At 46.9% G+C, this 19,922-nt stretch overlaps 1 protein-coding gene across 3 annotated transcripts in view; it reads right to left on the reverse strand.

Moving 5' to 3' along the window:
• Positions 1 to 4,876: 4,876 nt before the first annotated feature.
• The window catches only part of LOC144720713 (3-((Z)-2-isocyanoethenyl)-1H-indole synthase-like), a 31,460-nt gene continuing 16,414 nt past the window's right edge, over positions 4,877 to 19,922 (reverse strand). For all 3 annotated transcript variants that reach the window (XM_078597693.1, XM_078597692.1, XM_078597691.1), the window contains exons 5-6: positions 16,211 to 16,369; positions 4,877 to 7,151 (exon numbers count right to left, since the gene is read on the reverse strand). In XM_078597693.1, the coding sequence (XP_078453819.1) occupies positions 6,972 to 7,151; positions 16,211 to 16,369 (339 nt within the window). In that variant the 3' untranslated portion in view covers positions 4,877 to 6,971. The remainder of the gene's footprint in view (positions 7,152 to 16,210; positions 16,370 to 19,922) is intronic.

Raw genomic sequence — 19,922 nt, forward strand, 5'->3', positions numbered from 1 at the left:
GATGCCACCTTGCGTATGAAGCGATGTTGTTTATTGTTGTTATCGCCAGTGGGGTTTTTTTCGTTGTTATTCATTCTGGTCAAACCGTATCACAAGCAACCGCTTTCGTGCATTTTCCGCAGTGTCAAAAACAATCACCCAACATTTGAAAAGATGGGCCGATGCTGCAGCCACTGCTTGCTCCGTGTGTGAATTTTAAATCGGCGGCTCTTGGCATAACCAGAGTGGAATTAAATTATGCCTGTCATACATTACTTCGGCTTTTTTTTTACATCGTACGATATAAAAAAAGCACGTGATTGATAGACAATAGCACGATCCGCCAAGCGCGATTAAGAGAGCAAATTGACGATTCACAACAGCGCAGTCCACAAACTCGCGCGGCACTCAGAACAACACCATCTTCGGATTGCGCGCGGCACCCAACTCCACATTTGCGTTCCCCCGAGTTTTGTTTTTTAGTGGGCCGTCTACGAATGGATCGCTCCGTGTGTGCGTTTTCAGATAATCGCACGCGATAAGTCTTTGCCGATGTGCATCGGTAATAACCCCCGGCGCCAAAGGAAACCAGATTGTGCTCCTTCCAAGCATCAGCTGTCAGCGGGCGCGTGTCACCACGACTCGTGCCAGGATTCCAGTTTTATCACCGCGGGTTGCTGTCTGTAACAATCTGTGGCAGTAACTCACAGAAGGGGAGCGGTGGGGGAAAAATTCCATCCATCCCACCCGCCGGCGATATGGAGGGGGCGCGTGATAGTGGCGCAGTAGTGGCACGTCGCGAGTCGCCGACTAAGTAAGCGATCGAGGATCTTGGGCACCCGAAGGCGTGCGTGGTGGGAATTTATAAATCGTCGATAAACAATCGCGCACCACGCTTTAACTAACGTACACTTTCTTCGCGATGAGAAATATCTCCGGACGTGCACGGTTCATTTTGTTCGAGCGACTTTACCGATTGAGCTTCATCGCGGCAGCAGCAGCCGACGTAACAAGCGGTGTTTTGTTTTCCGCGATGGTCACCGCCCGCAGGCTAAAACCCCCCAAAAATCCCTGCTTAGCTTCCGAGATGTGGCGCATTCCGGCTGATTCGCCCCCCCCCCCCCCACGGGCGTTGACGTGAATAATTAACAATGGGCCATTTCGGGATATGGGCCCTCATTGTGCGTGCCACCAAGGCGTTTAAGCTTTGAGCACAAAGAGGTCCCAAAACTAACCCCGCCTTTGTGCCCGCTGCTGCTGCTGTTGCCAGCGGTGAATGGTGAGATCCTGGCTTTATAAAAGGAGAGTAAAACTTTAACTTTAAATGCCATTGTTGTCGTTACCCCCCCCCTCTTCTCTCGATGAAACATTCGCAGAAGCTTCCTCCCCCCACCCCCGTCGCCACGAGTCCTCGCCACTGCTACCCAGATGGCAGTACTTGCTGTTAGAATTATGAGCCGCAGTAAGTGCTTACCTGTTTGGGCATCAGCGGTAGAGGAAATCCGTCGCATCAGTTGGCAACGTGGTGGGGGGGGGGTTCCCGAAGTCTTTGATGATGATGAGGATAATGATGATGATGGGGGAGATCGGGATAAGGGAGGATTCTGAAGTTTAACAAAACCCAAATTGGTTCTTCCCTTTTTTCGATTTAAAGCTTTCGTGACTGCAGGGATTAATATTCTTGGTTCTTTCGGTAAAGTCACGTAGAAGGGAAGTAATAAAATAATAAAAATAATTATATTATATATTATTTGATTATATTATATATTAAAATATTTTTTTTATGTTTTATTTTTATTATTTTATTACTTCCCTTCTACGTGACTTTACCGAAAGAACCAAGAAGATGGTTCTTCCCTTTTTGTCGAAATTCCCTTTCTTCACGGGTCGCGTTCTTCGGCACAGACGTTTTTCGCATTCCTTTAGACCGTGCGGGCATTTCATGTCCCGCTTCTTTCCGTTTTCTTCCGTGTCTTTGTGCGATGTCCCTTTCTTTGTTCGTTCCTCCGTTTCAAAGAACGTATTCCGCAACTATGAATCGTCTCAAGCGAAACGCTCATCTCGAATCGGTCTCCCGCACGGCACGTCACGTGGGCACGAGTTAATGATATCGCAGCGAAACGAACGTTCATTAAATGTTTATGTCCATTGACGAGTGTGTGTGTAGCCACACACACGTATTCAACTCGACTTTCTTGAATTCAAACAGCTGACATTAATCCGAAGGGCAAAATGTGGCTGGATATCATGCGACCTCACGTGGCCGTAAATAAAATGGCTACGCAGCCTTTACGCAGCAATTATGTAAATGGATGCTTGTCTAACGCACAGTCGAGCCCTTCCTCGTCTCGCTGTGATTAGTACCAACAACGGGGCTGTTGCACGAGGCGGAGATGTGTGCGAGACGTGAGATCGGTGAGGCAGCGAGGAAGGAGTCCGTAACAGCCTCTGATGAGTAATGACTCTATACACACCCGTGATGTCTTTAACTACCCGCGCGGAAATGAGGGGATTACGGCGTATTAAGGGGTGGCCAACCGCGAATCTCTCTCTCTCTCTCTCGCTATGTGTGTCGAGGCCTCATCGGGACTGATCGCAATCACCACCCCGTGATTCATGGCATTCCCTCCACCCTCTTTGTTCAGCCAACTCTTTCGCGTTCACCTAATTATATCACTTAGCACGCACGGACTCAAAATAACTCCTATAACTCAACTTTAACAAAACATTTGTCATGTAAAATGTAGTTCAGGAATAGCGCTTCCGGTGTTAATCACGGTAGTGATTTTAGTTGTCCGCAGCAACACAAAGTTGCTAAAGTCTGGGGAAAATATGTACAAGGGCATTCATTAGCCGCTTTGAATTCCATCACGTTCAGTTTTTGTTGTTTGGCACACGAAAAAGCAACTGACGGAGGGCAGTTTTATAACCGAGTCACGATACGACTTGCACAGTGCTGTGTACAATGTGATACGGCAATTGATGGGATTTCATCTTTCAACGGCAGCCACAATAATTCTACAGAGGAACTCGATAACAATCCCAACAAAACTCATGGGAGGGAGCCCCCCCCCACACCCACACTTCCCACGCCTGTAACCTATCTTAGCACCGATGATGTCTTTAAACGCGAGACGGACGGCTCGCCACTAAAGTTCATTTTTTTGCTCGAATTCGTGAACGCGGCGACGGCGAATCGCCTTCAACTCCTCTCTGGCTGCGTGGCGCATCCCCAACAACAAGTGCTCATTGTGATGTATCACTACTAATAAGTGCTATGTTGTTGGGGAATTGCAATGCAAGCATTCTCGACGACGACGCCGTCAACAAACGCACTCTCCGAGTTGACAAAGTAACGCGGCACTTGCCAGTTATGGTTCCGATCGCATTTTAAGGCTGTTGGGGCATTTGCATCATTTCTGTCGGCCGATTGGATATTTGTGCTGGTCGTGCATCACTGCGTTTGCAATTACAAGTATGAACATGTAAATTGAGTGTACATGTACAAATAAATTATATCCACTCTCATTTACTGTGTCGTAAATACATGTAATTAAATAATGTTAATGAGCTGCGTGTGTGTGTGTGTGCGCCAATGTACTGCTGGTGTTGTGTTAAGAGAATGCGTTGCTTTGTAGAGTGTTCACGAACCTCGCACTGACCAGAGTGGCGAAGTATGGTCAAATAACCCCCGAAGGCATAGGGGAGGAGGCAGTCATCTAGCAGTGGATTGCCACGTGCTTAGAATGACATTTTAATCGGTGGGAGAAATTTCCAAAACATTGAATTTTATTCAACAGCAGGTACCCGAGAAGAGTGTGAACTGGGAGCCCGGCACGAGTCTGTGTGCACATGTCGACATGTACGAGCGTGCATGTAAAACGGGAATTATTATATTGACCTGCGCATGTAGCCTTGATTTTGGCTGCAAAATGAAACCGATTGAATGCAACGTCTATGTTTAATTAACAAAGTGAACGCACAGAGGAGGCCTCATTAATCTCTCGTTGTTGCCGCGGGAGACCTGGCTGGAATCCCACGTCCCGGAATTGAATCGCGCGTAATTGTCTAATCAAGCACGTTTCATGTTTAGTTTAACGCGTAGCCGGCTTTCGCCAGAAATATTATCCAGAATTAAAAAAAACCTGGGTTAGACCGCGTAAATGTCAACATGTTTTGTCTCGCGAAACCCACACTGTGGCTCCACAATCCACAATTGCCTAACCCCATCACCCCCCTTCCCTTGTCCCACCTTGGTCCCCCAGGGATTGTGATGTTTTAATTTTGAACATATCCGAGTTTATGGCTTCTTTCACTAGACGGACGGACATCGTGCAATGACGACACGAGTTGCGCTCCGACCAGGAGGTTGGGCGACACTCAGCGCATTGCAATTTTGCCCATGCAAAAAAAAAAGATGCAAGCTACGCGATTCGCACATTTACGTATAAAAAAAAAACTTTCCATAAAATTGCAATCCCCTATTGTGTGTTCACGAAAAGCACGTACTGCACATAGATCATCAACACGCCATTGATGTTTGACTCCCCGCACCCCAATTTTCCACCCCAAGGCAATTACACGGTTTAAAACAAAGGGCAGGGAGAGAGAAACGTGGAATCACTGCTGGGAAGTGTGGACACGTGCCTCATTATCTGCACTTTCCATCACAACTGCACAGAAGACCGAGGATGAATCGGCCCAAAAAATCTGTCCAACGCACCAGCGCTCTTAACAACAAAAAGATGTTTGACTGGTTCCACAAACCGTATTTCATTAATGTGGAAATTAACTGCAAAGATAAAACAGAAATATACCTGATGCATTTCGCTATATACTCCCGCTATCCCATTATAATGAATTATGATCATTGCACACAACGCTATCACATTTCAAATAAACGTATATTATTTATTTTTACAATCCTGACCGTCAATGTTGTTATTATCGTGAGGCTGTCACCACGGCGAATGCGTTCGATGCAACTGCACCTCGGAAGCCACGTACGACCACAGCCACATCTAATAACTGCACTCGTATAACCTTTTATCACCAGCCAGGGGGCCCTATCCCACTCGTGGATGAAGGCTTTTCCAGATAACCACCAGCCCCTCACGCTCTCTACAACAATGCAACAATCCAAAATAAGGGAGACAAAAAACTGCCCCCCCCCCCACACACACAATACTCCACAGTTCAACGCATCTATCGTACAGGCAGTATACCAATTACAATCTTGTGTAATGCCGTCCAAATTGCTTCGGATACATGTCAGTGTCGGAAGTCACTTGAGAATCCTACGGCACATACATATTTTATATTTTATCGTGTTCCCCCTCCAGTAACCCAAGGCGCAACGTACCCTGCGCGTTTCCCCCTCCACGTCAATGTGGGCGCCGTGTGCCCAGCTACTCGAGCGAGCGTGCGGTCTCTAACTCTTGACATGCCAGAACACGAAATTGAATTGGCAGTTTCCTTGAAACGCAGATCATTTAGGATGAGGAGGCGGGCAAGCCCTGGGCATTCATCACGGCCTCGTCAGCCCCCCCTTCCCCCATGCAAATACACACCTGTTAAGGTTTAAGGAATTGTTTATGGCTAAACAAATATTTATTGCATTTAGTACAGCCCCACGAGGTCGATTATGATCCGAATGCAGCATTCAAATCTGGCCCCGAAAATAATATTATAACGAGAAGATGAAAATACAGATATCTATGAAATAATCTCATGTTTTTATATGAAGTTTACCGTGAAGGCTGACCCGCAGGGAGTGAGTGTGCACAGCACCGGTTATTTCAAAATGACTTGAAAGAAGCGATAAGCTGGTTCATAATAAAACACTTTCAACAGCCAATGTGCACATTCCCCCGTGTCCATGTGTGTGTTTTAATTCCTTTCGTCTTAAAAATAAAGCTGGGATAAAATATATATTTTTACGACGGCGTTTTTCGACACTTTGAACGTCCATTCATTCATCCTCGTGTGTAACTGTTTAATTAATTATCAACACACTTTTCTTGTCCTCCGCACCCAACGGACACGACATTGGGCCCTTATTTGGCCACCGGGAAAAGCTTGTGGCCATCCTCTTGACAGCCCACTTATGAAATCCATGGTGCAAGATGTTACAAATTAATTTACTATTAGCACCTGCGATTATTGGAATTGAGGTTAAGTGTTTTTTTGAGTGGAGATTCAGAAGCGTTAAAATGCATGTGTACAAGGAATGCAGGATAATATGCGTGCCTGTGCATAAAATAATGCAATATGTTCGTTTAACATGTAGGCTTTATTATGCAACATAATATCTTCGCCCATCAAAGCCTGATTTAAAATATTCGGCCAATTCTCTTTTGTCTTATAGATACATCTTGTAGGTGGCGCAGGTGGATCGCACACTGCAATATGAGCCCACTGATCCGAGTTTGATTCCTGTCCTAGACTTAACGTCATTGTTGAGTGATATCAATACAAGTCCCGTCTCCCCGTCACCATCCAGCACTGGTGTGCGTGGTTATGTATGCCCAGGGAGGCCTTAATCCAATAACGGACTGACGCAGCTGTAAATGATTGTGAATTAAATCTCTGGGACTTTCCCCAGGTTCACTGCGGTGAGGACCTGATGCAGTGGATAAATGCAATCCCTGGGTAGAGGAAAGGACTCTGTACCGATTTTGGACTCTTAGCTCTAGGCCAAGACAATATTACCCTCGTGCGCCGAGCCAGCCTTAATAGGTGCTCGCCAACACTACTTGCCCATGTGTTCCACATGAGCAAACAAGAGATCCCATCGTTTACTCCATGCGTGTGTGCGTGCAAGCGCGTAGGTATGTGTGCTTGCAAATAAACGCACACGCGTGCGTGAACAACCGCCCACCCACGGACGCTCACACGTGCATTCGTGCGGACGCACACGCGTGCCGATTCTCACGGCTGTCCGTTGATCCACACACGAACGCGCTGATCCACACGCGCGCGCGCTTAACCGCTCATCCGCTGGCCGTGTCGGCGGTGGCCCCGCGGCGCCGTTTGCTGGGGGTCGAGGTGCCGCACACGGTGGTGCGGTGCATGACACGGAGCCCCACGGTGCTGGGTGGGGCCTGCGTGGAGGGGTGGGCCTCGTGGCCCAGCGCCAGGTTGTCGGAAATGATGAAGTCCCCCTCCTCCCACTGCGCAGGGTGAAGATAAAATGCGGTCACTTGAAGCAATACATCTCTTAATTTTATCCAAAGGCTGCTCACATTAATCCTGCCCACCCCCCCTCACCCCCTACCCACGCCTATGAAACCGCTCTGGGAGGACTTTCAGCAGCTGACTGACTGCTGCTGCTGCGAGGTCTACAAGATAACGACCCCAACTGTCGTTCGCCCGGCGAACGTCGCGCTGACGTCAGATTGCGCGATACGCACGGCCCCGTTGCGTGCGCAATTAATTTAGGCAAAGAGAAAAAAAAGCCCCATAAACACTTGGACATTTAAGGATTGTTGACTAAAAATAACACATTCATTTGAAGCCGTCGACTATGAATATCATTCCACATGTCAACTGATGGTTATTTCATGTTTCCTTAAAACACAATTAGGCAAACACTCAACTCGTCTTTAAATGAGATTATTTGGCAATCAAAATCATCAGATAAAAACATTGTAATGACACGAGGCCAGAGACAACTACACCATGAAGTATGCTATCTAGAGGACATCTTTAAACTAAAGTCTAATTGGCAATTTTGCTTACAAATACGCGAACTTCTATCATAACTGAGAACTCACAAAACCCGCCTGAAAGCATAGCACAGTGCCTTCATGTCTAAAGCTTTAAAATGTGCCGGCTATTCAACATCAACGCAGTGGGAATGTGCATTAGAAGAATTAGCCTGGAAGCCAAAACATTCATTCTGGGATGAAATCAAATACTTTGTCTGAACCTACGTGCACACAGCAATTCTAGACAGGGTATGGCTCCACATTTACATAATTACAGTGCTACGTGCCATCGGACGGCTTGAGATAGAAACACGACGTGCCGTCGAATGACACGAGCCACCGTGTGCCGCCGCCGCCGCGTCACTTTGTCACGGGCGTCGGAAAGTCAGCGCCAGAAACGATTCTAACCCCCTGGGTCAAATCTTGCATCGCAGTAAAGCGATTTCACTCTTTGCATCATAATTACCATTATCCGCACCCCCCCACCCGCCCGACTGCCCGCCCACACCCCCCCCAGCGGCTCCCACCACCCTTAGCAGACAATAAGTTTTTTTTACATTTCGTTCCAAATATTTATTTAATGAAACGACACAAAAGTAAGTAATTCCCGTTTGAATTTGGCAGCAGAAATAATTGAGTGATTAAAACATTTCAATTGTAAAATATTTACAATTAAAATATAATTTGGGTGCCACGGTGGCGAGATGTTAACAACCTCGCCTGGTATACAGGAGGTCGGGGGTTCGATCCCTTCCCTGATCCCTGCTGTATATTTGCAGTTTGCATGTTCTCTCCGTGGAAATGTAGATTTTTTTTCTGGGTCCTCCAGTTTCTCCTTTCACATTATGAATGAAGATGCGTTTAGAGTATTTAGCGGCTATAAATCTCCACGTGATAAGCCACTTCGGTAAACAACTATAATGTGTGGCCAGGTCACTTCTCCAATAGAGCTATAGAGCTCAGTGGGCCTTATGTTGTAAAATTAAAAAAATTGTATAGTTTATTTCTTTATAGTTCTCCCACTGTACCTGGGCCAACATTATTCCTTGCTCTTCCCCTGCTGTATGTACGTATGTTGAACCTCTTTCGCACCATATGTAGCCAACCATGCTAATCGAAGTTGTGGGGGAAGGACATGTTGAACTTGTGCTTTTAGGTTTTTTAAATATATTTTTTGGTCTGTAAGTTAGTTAGGTACTGTATTTTTATGCTGTGTTAGTTCCGTACGTCCTTGTGCCGTTCGGTCTGCAATGTGTATTCTGTTTTTCACAATGGCCATCTTCATTGAACGTGTACATTTTATCCATCAGTGCATGAACGTAAAACCAGCAGATCGTCACCATAATGTGTGCGCGTAGTTTAACAACTGAAAAGAAACGCCGATTGTTGACGTCCTAGCAATTGAGATCTTCCAACTCGCGGTGTAATATGGGTACAAGGTTTTTTCATGCAAGCACCATTTGGGTCAACAATCGACTTTCATAAATTCATGAATATCACATCATGCAAGGCATCCTCATCTACCTTATAACCTAACAACAAACCAAATGAAAAATGGTTTCCTGCATTTATCCCCCTGCTTATGCTTCTGCCAATTGTAACGGGAATTCCATCTTACTGTGGCAGGGGGCAGGACAATCTAGTGACATCGTCCACTGTTGGTGCCTTACGAATGTTGACTCATATCACTGACTCTGGAGAAGCGGGAGACCAAGTTGGCCACGATCAGTATTCCAACAAACTAAACTAAACTCTGTTTTTTGTCGAGGTAAGAAGCGATCGAGCCACAAGCGATGGCTCAACAAAGTGGCTCATCACGTGGGCATTTATAGCAGCCAAATAACTCTAAAACGCATGTTTGCTTCTAAATGTGAAGGTAAAAATCCGAGGACCCGGAAAAAAATCCACGTGACCATTGGTAGACACCGCAAACTCTAAATATACAGCAGGTGTCAGGGTCGGGATCGAACCCACAACCTGCTGAATACCAGGCGAGGTAGTTAACATCTCCTAGCCACCGTCTGATTGTGAGTCTCACTGCGAGCCATATATTTTAACCATTGCACCATCTGGCCAAAGCAATGGAATTGAAGTCTATAATGGGTATAGACTCAACTCACTATACATCACGACACAAGCCGCCTCCTTCGGGACAGAGCAACACAACAACTTGACCGCGAGAGATGTATGAAACCGCGGGCACGCAAGTACGCGACGGTGTGCGGGCTGCTGCTGTGTGACTGAATGTTTGTGTGTATGCTGAGTGCTGCTGTGTGACTGAATGTTTGTGTGTATGCTGAGTGCTGCTGCTGCTGTGTGACTGAATGTTTGTGTGTATGGTGAGTGCTGCTGCTGCTGTGTGACTGAATGTTTGTGTGTATGCTGAGTGCTGCTGTGTGACTGAATGTTTGTGTGTATGCTGAGTGCTGCTGCTGCTGTGTGACTGAATGTTTGTGTGTATGCTGAGTGCTACTGCTGCTGTGTGACTGAATGTTTGTGTGTATGCTGAGTGCTGCTGCTGCTGTGTGACTGAATGTTTGTGTGTATGGTGAGTGCTGCTGCTGCTGTGTGACTGAATGTTTGTGTGTATGCTGAGTGCTGCTGCTGCTGCATGACTGAATGTTTGTGTGTATGCTGAGTGCTACTGCTGCTGCATGACTGAATGTTTGTGTGTATGCTGAGTGCTGCTGCTGCTGTGTGACTGAATGTTTGTGTGTATGCTGAGTGCTGCTGCTGCTGCATGACTGAATGTTTGTGTGTATGCTGAGTGCTGCTGCTGCTGCATGACTGAATGTTTGTGTGTATGCTGAGTGCTACTGCTGCTGCATGACTGAATGTTTGTGTGTATGCTGAGTGCTGCTGCTGCTGAGTGACTGAATGTTTGTGTGTATGCTGAGTGCTGCTGCTGCTGTGTGACTGAATGTTTGTGTGTATGCTGAGTGCTGCTGCTGCTGTGTGACTGAATGTTTGTGTGTATGCTGAGTGCTGCTGCTGCTGAGTGACTGAATGTTTGTGTGTATGCTGAGTGCTGCTGCTGCTGTGTGACTGAATGTTTGTGTGTATGCTGAGTGCTGCTGCTGCTGAGTGACTGAATGTTTGTGTGTATGCTGAGTGCTGCTGCTGCTGAGTGACTGAATGTTTGTGTGTATGCTGAGTGCTGCTGCTGCTGAGTGACTGAATGTTTGTGTGTATGCTGAGTGCTGCTGCTGCTGCGTGACTGAATGTTTGTGTGTATGCTGAGTGCTGCTGCTGCTGTGTGACTGAATGTTTGTGTGTATGCTGAGTGCTGCTGCTGCTGAGTGACTGAATGTTTGTGTGTATGCTGAGTGCTACTGCTGCTGAGTGACTGAATGTTTGTGTGTATGCTGAGTGCTACTGCTGCTGCGTGACTGAATGTTTGTGTGTATGCTGAGTGCTACTGCTGCTGTGTGACTGAATGTTTGTGTGTATGCTGAGTGCTACTGCTGCTGAGTGACTGAATGTTTGTGTGTATGCTGAGTGCTACTGCTGCTGAGTGACTGAATGTTTGTGTGTATGCTGAGTGCTGCTGCTGCTGCGTGACTGAATGTTTGTGTGTATGCTGAGTGCTGCTGCTGCTGTGTGACTGAATGTTTGTGTGTATGCTGAGTGCTGCTGCTGCTGTGTGACTGAATGTTTGTGTGTATGCTGAGTGCTGCTGCTGCTGAGTGACTGAATGTTTGTGTGTATGCTGAGTGCTGCTGCTGCTGAGTGACTGAATGTTTGTGTGTATGCTGAGTGCTACTGCTGCTGAGTGACTGAATGTTTGTGTGTATGCTGAGTGCTACTGCTGCTGAGTGACTGAATGTTTGTGTGTATGCTGAGTGCTACTGCTGCTGCGTGACTGAATGTTTGTGTGTATGCTGAGTGCTACTGCTGCTGTGTGACTGAATGTTTGTGTGTATGCTGAGTGCTACTGCTGCTGCGTGACTGAATGTTTGTGTGAATGCTGAGTGCTGCTGTGTGACTGAATGTTTGTGTGTATGCTGAGTGCTGCTGCTGCTGCATGACTGAATGTTTGTGTGTATGCTGAGTGCTACTGCTGCTGCATGACTGAATGTTTGTGTGAATGCTGAGTGCTGCTGTGTGACTGAATGTTTGTGTGTATGCTGAGTGCTACTGCTGCTGCATGACTGAATGTTTGTGTGAATGCTGAGTGCTGCTGTGTGACTGAATGTTTGTGTGTATGCTGAGTGCTGCTGCTGCTGCATGACTGAATGTTTGTGTGTATGCTGAGTGCTGCTGCTGCTGCATGACTGAATGTTTGTGTGAATGCTGAGTGCTGCTGTGTGACTGAATGTTTGTGTGTATGCTGAGTGCTGCTGCTGCTGCATGACTGAATGTTTGTGTGTATGCTGAGTGCTGCTGCTGCTGTGTGACTGAATGTTTGTGTGTATGCTGAGTGCTGCTGCTGCTGCATGACTGAATGTTTGTGTGTATGCTGAGTGCTGCTGCTGCTGCATGACTGAATGTTTGTGTGTATGCTGAGTGCTACTGCTGCTGTGTGACTGAATGTTTGTGTGTATGCTGAGTGCTGCTGCTGCTGCATGACTGAATGTTTGTGTGTATGCTGAGTGCTACTGCTGCTGTATGACTGAATGTTTGTGTGTATGCTGAGTGCTACTGCTGCTGTGTGACTGAATGTTTGTGTGTATGCTGAGTGCTGCTGCTGCTGCATGACTGAATGTTTGTGTGTATGCTGAGTGCTACTGCTGCTGTGTGACTGAATGTTTGTGTGTATGCTGAGTGCTACTGCTGCTGTATGACTGAATGTTTGTGTGTATGCTGAGTGCTACTGCTGCTGTGTGACTGAATGTTTGTGTGTATGCTGAGTGCTACTGCTGCTGTGTGACTGAATGTTTGTGTGTATGCTGAGTGCTACTGCTGCTGTATGACTGAATGTTTGTGTGTATGCTGAGTGCTACTGCTGCTGTGTGACTGAATGTTTGTGTGTATGCTGAGTGCTACTGCTGCTGTATGACTGAATGTTTGTGTGTATGCTGAGTGCTACTGCTGCTGTATGACTGAATGTTTGTGTGTATGCTGAGTGCTACTGCTGCTGCGTGACTGAATGTTTGTGTGTATGCTGAGTGCTACTGCTGCTGTGTGACTGAATGTTTGTGTGTATGCTGAGTGCTGCTGCTGCTGCATGACTGAATGTTTGTGTGTATGCTGAGTGCTGCTGCTGCTGCGTGACTGAATGTTTGTGTGTATGCTGAGTGCTACTGCTGCTGTATGACTGAATGTTTGTGTGTATGCTGAGTGCTGCTGTATGACTGAATGTTTGTGTGTATGCTGAGTGCTACTGCTGCTGAGTGACTGAATGTTTGTGTGTATGCTGAGTGCTGCTGCTGCTGTATGACTGAATGTTTGTGTGTATGCTGAGTGCTGCTGCTGCTGTGTGACTGAATGTTTGTGTGTATGCTGAGTGCTACTGCTGCTGTATGACTGAATGTTTGTGTGTATGCTGAGTGCTGCTGCTGCTGTGTGACTGAATGTTTGTGTGTATGCTGAGTGCTGCTGCTGCTGCATGACTGAATGTTTGTGTGTATGCTGAGTGCTGCTGCTGCTGCGTGACTGAATGTTTGTGTGTATGCTGAGTGCTGCTGCTGCTGTGTGACTGAATGTTTGTGTGTATGCTGAGTGCTACTGCTGCTGCGTGACTGAATGTTTGTGTGTATGCTGAGTGCTGCTGCTGCTGCGTGACTGAATGTTTGTGTGTATGCTGAGTGCTGCTGCTGCTGTGTGACTGAATGTTTGTGTGTATGCTGAGTGCTGCTGCTGCTGTGTGACTGAATGTTTGTGTGTATGCTGAGTGCTACTGCTGCTGTGTGACTGAATGTTTGTGTGTATGCTGAGTGCTGCTGCTGCTGCGTGACTGAATGTTTGTGTGTATGCTGAGTGCTGCTGCTGCTGTGTGACTGAATGTTTGTGTGTATGCTGAGTGCTACTGCTGCTGTATGACTGAATGTTTGTGTGTATGCTGAGTGCTGCTGCTGCTGTGTGACTGAATGTTTGTGTGTATGCTGAGTGCTGCTGCTGCTGCATGACTGAATGTTTGTGTGTATGCTGAGTGCTGCTGCTGCTGCGTGACTGAATGTTTGTGTGTATGCTGAGTGCTGCTGCTGCTGCATGACTGAATGTTTGTGTGTATGCTGAGTGCTACTGCTGCTGTATGACTGAATGTTTGTGTGTATGCTGAGTGCTGCTGCTGCTGCGTGACTGAATGTTTGTGTGTATGCTGAGTGCTGCTGCTGCTGCATGACTGAATGTTTGTGTGTATGCTGAGTGCTGCTGCTGCTGCGTGACTGAATGTTTGTGTGTATGCTGAGTGCTGCTGCTGCTGTGTGACTGAATGTTTGTGTGTATGCTGAGTGCTGCTGCTGCTGAGTGACTGAATGTTTGTGTGTATGCTGAGTGCTGCTGTATGACTGAATGTTTGTGTGTATGCTGAGTGCTGCTGCTGCTGTATGACTGAATGTTTGTGTGTATGCTGAGTGCTGCTGCTGCTGAGTGACTGAATGTTTGTGTGTATGCTGAGTGCTGCTGTATGACTGAATGTTTGTGTGTATGCTGAGTGCTGCTGCTGCTGTGTGACTGAATGTTTGTGTGTATGCTGAGTGCTGCTGCTGCTGTGTGACTGAATGTTTGTGTGAATGCTGAGTGCTGCTGCTGCTGTGTGACTGAATGTTTGTGTGTATGCTGAGTGCTGCTGCTGCTGTGTGACTGAATGTTTGTGTGTATGCTGAGTGCTACTGCTGCTGTGTGACTGAATGTTTGTGTGAATGCTGAGTGCTGCTGTGTGACTGAATGTTTGTGTGTATGCTGAGTGCTACTGCTGCTGTATGACTGAATGTTTGTGTGTATGCTGAGTGCTGCTGTGTGACTGAATGTTTGTGTGTATGCTGAGTGCTGCTGCTGCTGCATGACTGAATGTTTGTGTGTATGCTGAGTGCTACTGCTGCTGTGTGACTGAATGTTTGTGTGTATGCTGAGTGCTGCTGCACGGCTGTGTCTTCAGAGCTGTCTGCCAGTGTGATTGTACAGCTGTATAGGCACACGAACATCTGGGATCGGTGGCGCAGTGGTTAGTGCACTGCACTAAGAACCCGGCGACCCAAGTTATATTCCCGCTCACGACCAATAACAGTTGGCGAATATTTGAACCAGTCCTGGGCCGCCTCAAGGTTGACTCAGCCTTAAATGAGTGACTGGTACGATGTGTATGAAACAGCAGTACTGGGAAGGCAAAGGAGCTGGGCGTGGTGCTGGCCACCCACCCCCTCGTGTGCCACGCGGGCCTTCATAGGTGCTCGCTAACAGCACTTGCCCCAACAGTCTGCTAAGGCTACACGGGGGATGTTAACAATTGTACAGCTGTGAAGCTGTGCACTTTTGTGTCTATAGTTGTTTGGCCATGTGGTCGAATGGCTGTGAATGTGTGTGTGTATGGCAGTACCACCGTGTGACTGTGCGGATGTACAGCTCTACAGCTGTGTGTGTACAGCTGTACAGCCATGTTTCTGTGTGTCTACAGCTGCAAGGCTGTGTGTCTGTATGGTGGTGTGTGGTGTGTGTCTGTACGGCCATGTGTCTGTACAGCTGTAGGGCCTTGTGTCCCGTGTGTCTGTGTGTCTGTACAGCTGTGTGTCTGTGTGTCTATACAGCTGTGTGTGTGTGTCTGTACAGCCATGTGTCTGTGTGTTTATACAGCTGTGTGTGTGTGTGTCTGTACAGCCATGTGTCTGTGTGTTTATACAGCTGTGTGTGTATGTGTCTGTACGGCTATGTGTCTGTGTGTCTATACAGCTGTACGGCTGTGTGCCTGTACAGCCATGTGTCTCTTTGTTTGTACAGCTGTGTGTGTGTGTGTCTGTACGGCCATGTGTCTCTGTGTCTATACAGCTGTGTGTGTCTATACAGCTGTGTGTGTGTGTGTCTGTACGGCCATGTGTCTGTGTGTCTATACAGCTGTACGGCTGTGTACCTGTACAGCCATGTGTCTCTTTGTTTGTACAGCTGTGTGTGTGTGTGTCTGTACGGCCATGTGTCTGTGTGTCTATACAGCTGTGTGTGTGTGTGTCTGTACAGCCATGTGTCTGTGTGTTTATACAGCTGTGTGTGTGTGTCTGTACGGCCATGTGTCTGTGTGTCTATACAGCTGTACGGCTGTGTGCCTGTACAACCATGTGTCTCTTTGTTTGTACAGCTGTGTGTGTGTGTGTGTCTGTATGGCCATGTGTCTGTGTGTCTATACAGCTGTGTGTGTGTGTGTCTGTACGGCCATGTGTCTGTGTGTCTACACAGCTGTGTGTGTGTGTGTCTGTACAGCCATGTGTCTCTTTGTTTGTACAGCTGTGTGTCTGTGTGTCTGTACGGCCAAGTGTCTCTGTGTCTATACAGCTGTGTGTGTGTGTGTCTGTACGGCCATGTGTCTGTGTGTCTATACAGCTGTACGGCTGTGTGTGTGTGTCTGTCCAGCTGTTGAGCCGTGCGGGACGCACCTCGTGCTCGTACTGGATGGAGGCCCCGTCCCGCGTGAACTCGTGCTCGATCTCGCGCAGCAGCGCGCCCGTCTCCCCGGGCTGGGTGGTGCGAGCTCGCGGCGCGTCCTCCGCGTCCCACACAAACTCCTCCGTCATGCCCAGGTGGAAGCACAGCGTCTGCTCGCGCCGGCGTCACGGAGCACAGGGGTGATCGAGGTCGCGGCTGGAGAGGGAAGGCTCGTCCAGATGGCGTTGTCGCCACCATCGGCACGGACTGCAACTTTCCTCGTGGTCATTAATGAATCGATGAAATATGATTTCCACGTTCCCGAATATTTCAGAATTAAAATCTTTACTTATCCTGGAGAAATCCGATGAACTATGAAGCTCTTTTTCACAGATGTCTACTAGGGGCGGGTCAGAAAGTTACAACAACAAGCAATTTCGTGCATGATAACTGACGATGTATTATTCATACAAAAGCAAACGCCGGCAATATGCTCAGGGCTGCATGAAGGTTAACGGAGTGAATGAATTGCAAGCGGCAAAATGTGAAAAAAATATCGTGACAGTTTATTGAATTATTGAATTTGCCTGCACAGCGAATCATTACTGGCTAAATTACTGTCATCATTACGGCCATAATCATCATGAAACTGGGAATATTTAATCATCATTATCGCTGCTTACATTATAATGATCACCATCATTACTGTCATCTTTATGAGCATGATTATGATAATAATTTCAACAATAACATTCGTAATGAATGACATGTGGTATTCGTGTTATTCTTAAAGAGCAGACGATCACGGACGAAGGTGCTGTGTGTTTTACCGATGGGTACGGTCTGCCCGTAAGGAGCATGCCAATGATGTTTCAAATTTGTACAGCGACACCAGCACACAATGTCCGACTAATTTTTTGTTTTAATGTCAGGGGATCTTTAACGTGCACTGTGAAGCACACGGCGCAGACTACTTTATCATGCCTGCACTATTAACCAGGATGGCCTGCCGGATTCGCACCACGAACCTATTATACATCAAGCGGTGAATGCGCTACCACCGGGCCATGTCACCATTCCAAATTACGCATTGTTTGGGATAATAAATTAACAATACTCAATGCAGACATGCCGGTCCTCCCAGTAAGCACTACGGTGGCTAGGAGATGTCAACTACCTCGCCTGGTATACAGGAAGGTTGTGGGTTCGATCTCGACCCTGACACCTGTATATTTGGAGTCTGCGTGTGTCTCTCTCTCCCCATGGTCGTGTGGATTTTCCTCTGGGTCCTCCGGTTTTTCCCTCCACATTTAGAAACACGCGTTTCGCATATTTGGCTGCTACAAATTTCCACATGATAAGCCACTTCGTTTAGATATCATTTATGGCCAGGTCGCTTCTAAAAAAAGCGCTAGATAGCTCAGTGGGCCTTACCTGGTAAAATACAAATAAAATAGAAAAAAATTACAGAACTCACATCCTCCTACTGCAATTCCCTCCTCGCAGTCTCATAAGTTATTGCACAGCTCAAGACTTTGAAGCGTTTCAGGTGGCTACGTCAGCACTCAAACCTCTTGCTACAAGCCCCGAGCATGAAGCCAGGAGGCTGCGGCTCAACTCTGTGTCAAGAGGTCACGTGATCAACACACCCCGTCGCCCCCTTTTGCCAAACTCGGCAACGCCGTTTTACACTCAAAGAGGTGCACACACACAGAGAGAGAGAGTGCGAGGTCACGCGGACTCACGGTCCTCACAACTCAGACCCGTTTACCATCTGAGTCTTAATGCAGAGGGGTAATGAGAACACTCCGTAACCAATTAAAAGTGCAGTCTTATTGTGTGCCCAGATCCAGAAAATAAATAACTCAGGGTGAGTGGGACCACACACCCAGCTGATCGCTGGCTTCGCACTCTCCGTTCTCTCTCCGAGCAACACGAACATCACGAGTGGCGCCAGACACAAAATGTCATGACTTTTGTTTACAATGGATGTAAGATCAATATTTAAGTAGGCTTATTTTCTAAAGCCCACCCCAAAGGCAGCATATAAAAGTTAAACAACAAAACTGATCATACAAACAATATGACAAAGTGTAAAGTCAAGGTAAAGCTCTTCAATTATCTTCGGCAGTGTTCAGCTGTGCTGGAATTTTCAAAGCCAAACAGTGAACACGCCAAGTTACTCCAAAGGGGACTCGGTCTAAATTGCATCTGCAATGATTCGCCCTCTGCAATTTAATGCATGATTTCTTATTTGTTGTGCCCAGTTTTCATAGTCTCATTTGCTCAATGTATCCATGGACACCATTTGCAAACATCATAAATAAATATATATTCCCGCACACAAGATGCGATGCAAATGAACAAATCACACAGGCATATCACGTAGAATGTGGATTATCTCATCAGATCTCAAAAGCTAGGGACAGGCTTGACTCCGGTAGGTGATTTGAAGTTTAGCCATCGAGCATAACAACCGTTATAGGCTGCGAGGCTATGTTGTCAGCGGAAGGCAGAGGTGAAAACAATTAATTGTTGTAATGTACGCCTTCGTCAAGCGGCATTGATCAGTGTGGCGTAGCCTAATAAAGCAATCCCAACAACCCGCATGGCATGGGGAGGCCCTCATCCAGCAGTGGATTGACAAAACGGGTTGTTCATGTACATCCAACTGACTGGATGCATGACATGCATCACGAGTGTCTAACTTTAATCGAATCGATCTGTCGTTGATATAACCTAACCCAGTGGTGCTCATTTCACGAACCAAACGAAGGTGGCTATGCTACTGATCACGATATTGAGCGTCATTTTTTTTCTTGTTTACTTGCAACTTTTTACCTGGTGGCGCACCACGGCAAGGGGAGCAGAGTCAATGATACAATGCATGGACCAAGAGAAAGTGATGAGAATGGGGAGGGAGATGAGAAACAATGTGAAATAAGAGGAAAAGAATGGAAAAAAATGGAAAAACGTGAGCTCAGGGGTCAGGAGGATATATAGCAAGAGGCTGAAGAAGGGCCTCAATGTTGAATGGCAGGGAGTGGGGCGCCATGGTGGCGAGACGTTAACTACCTCGCCTGGCATACAGGAGGTCGTGGGTTCCATCGCAACCCTGACTCCTGTATATTTCAAGTTTGCCTGTTCTCCCCGTGGTCACGTGGATTTTTCTCCGGGTCCTCCAGTTTTTCTCTCCACATTTATTAACATGCATTTAGAGTATTCGGCTGCAATACATTTCCACATAAGCCACTTCATACTGTTTTGGTCTTTCGGTAAAGTCACGGAGATATAAAAATAATAAAATAAAATCACGACGTTTCGACCGCATCAAAAGCAATCGTCTTCAGGTGAAAATATAGAGCAGGCGGACTGCTGAGGCAGGAAGACATGTAGCGAGAGAGCTACTGCAGCCAAAGGTTATATAGGTTTGAGATGGGCACAATCCAAGGGTAAGTGGGCGGTGCCAGAGATGGAATTTGCAAGTAAATGTAAGATCGCAGAGCTAGGCATACCTCGGCTAATCATGTCTGCATTAACCACAATACTTGTGGTCAGAATGCAAACAAAAATAAAGGTTTAAGTCAAGATATAAGCCACTTCGTTGAGCTATCATTTGTGGCCAGGTCGCTTCTGAAAAAGAGCTACATAGCTCAGTGGGCCTTACCTGCTATAATAAACTAAAGCAAATATTCAGAGTGGGGGTGGGCACACAGAAGTCAC

This window comes from Lampetra planeri, chromosome 9 (genome assembly GCF_965212315.1).
Source record: "Lampetra planeri chromosome 9, kcLamPlan1.2.h2, whole genome shotgun sequence".
NCBI classification, from domain to species: domain Eukaryota; kingdom Metazoa; phylum Chordata; class Hyperoartia; order Petromyzontiformes; family Petromyzontidae; genus Lampetra; species Lampetra planeri.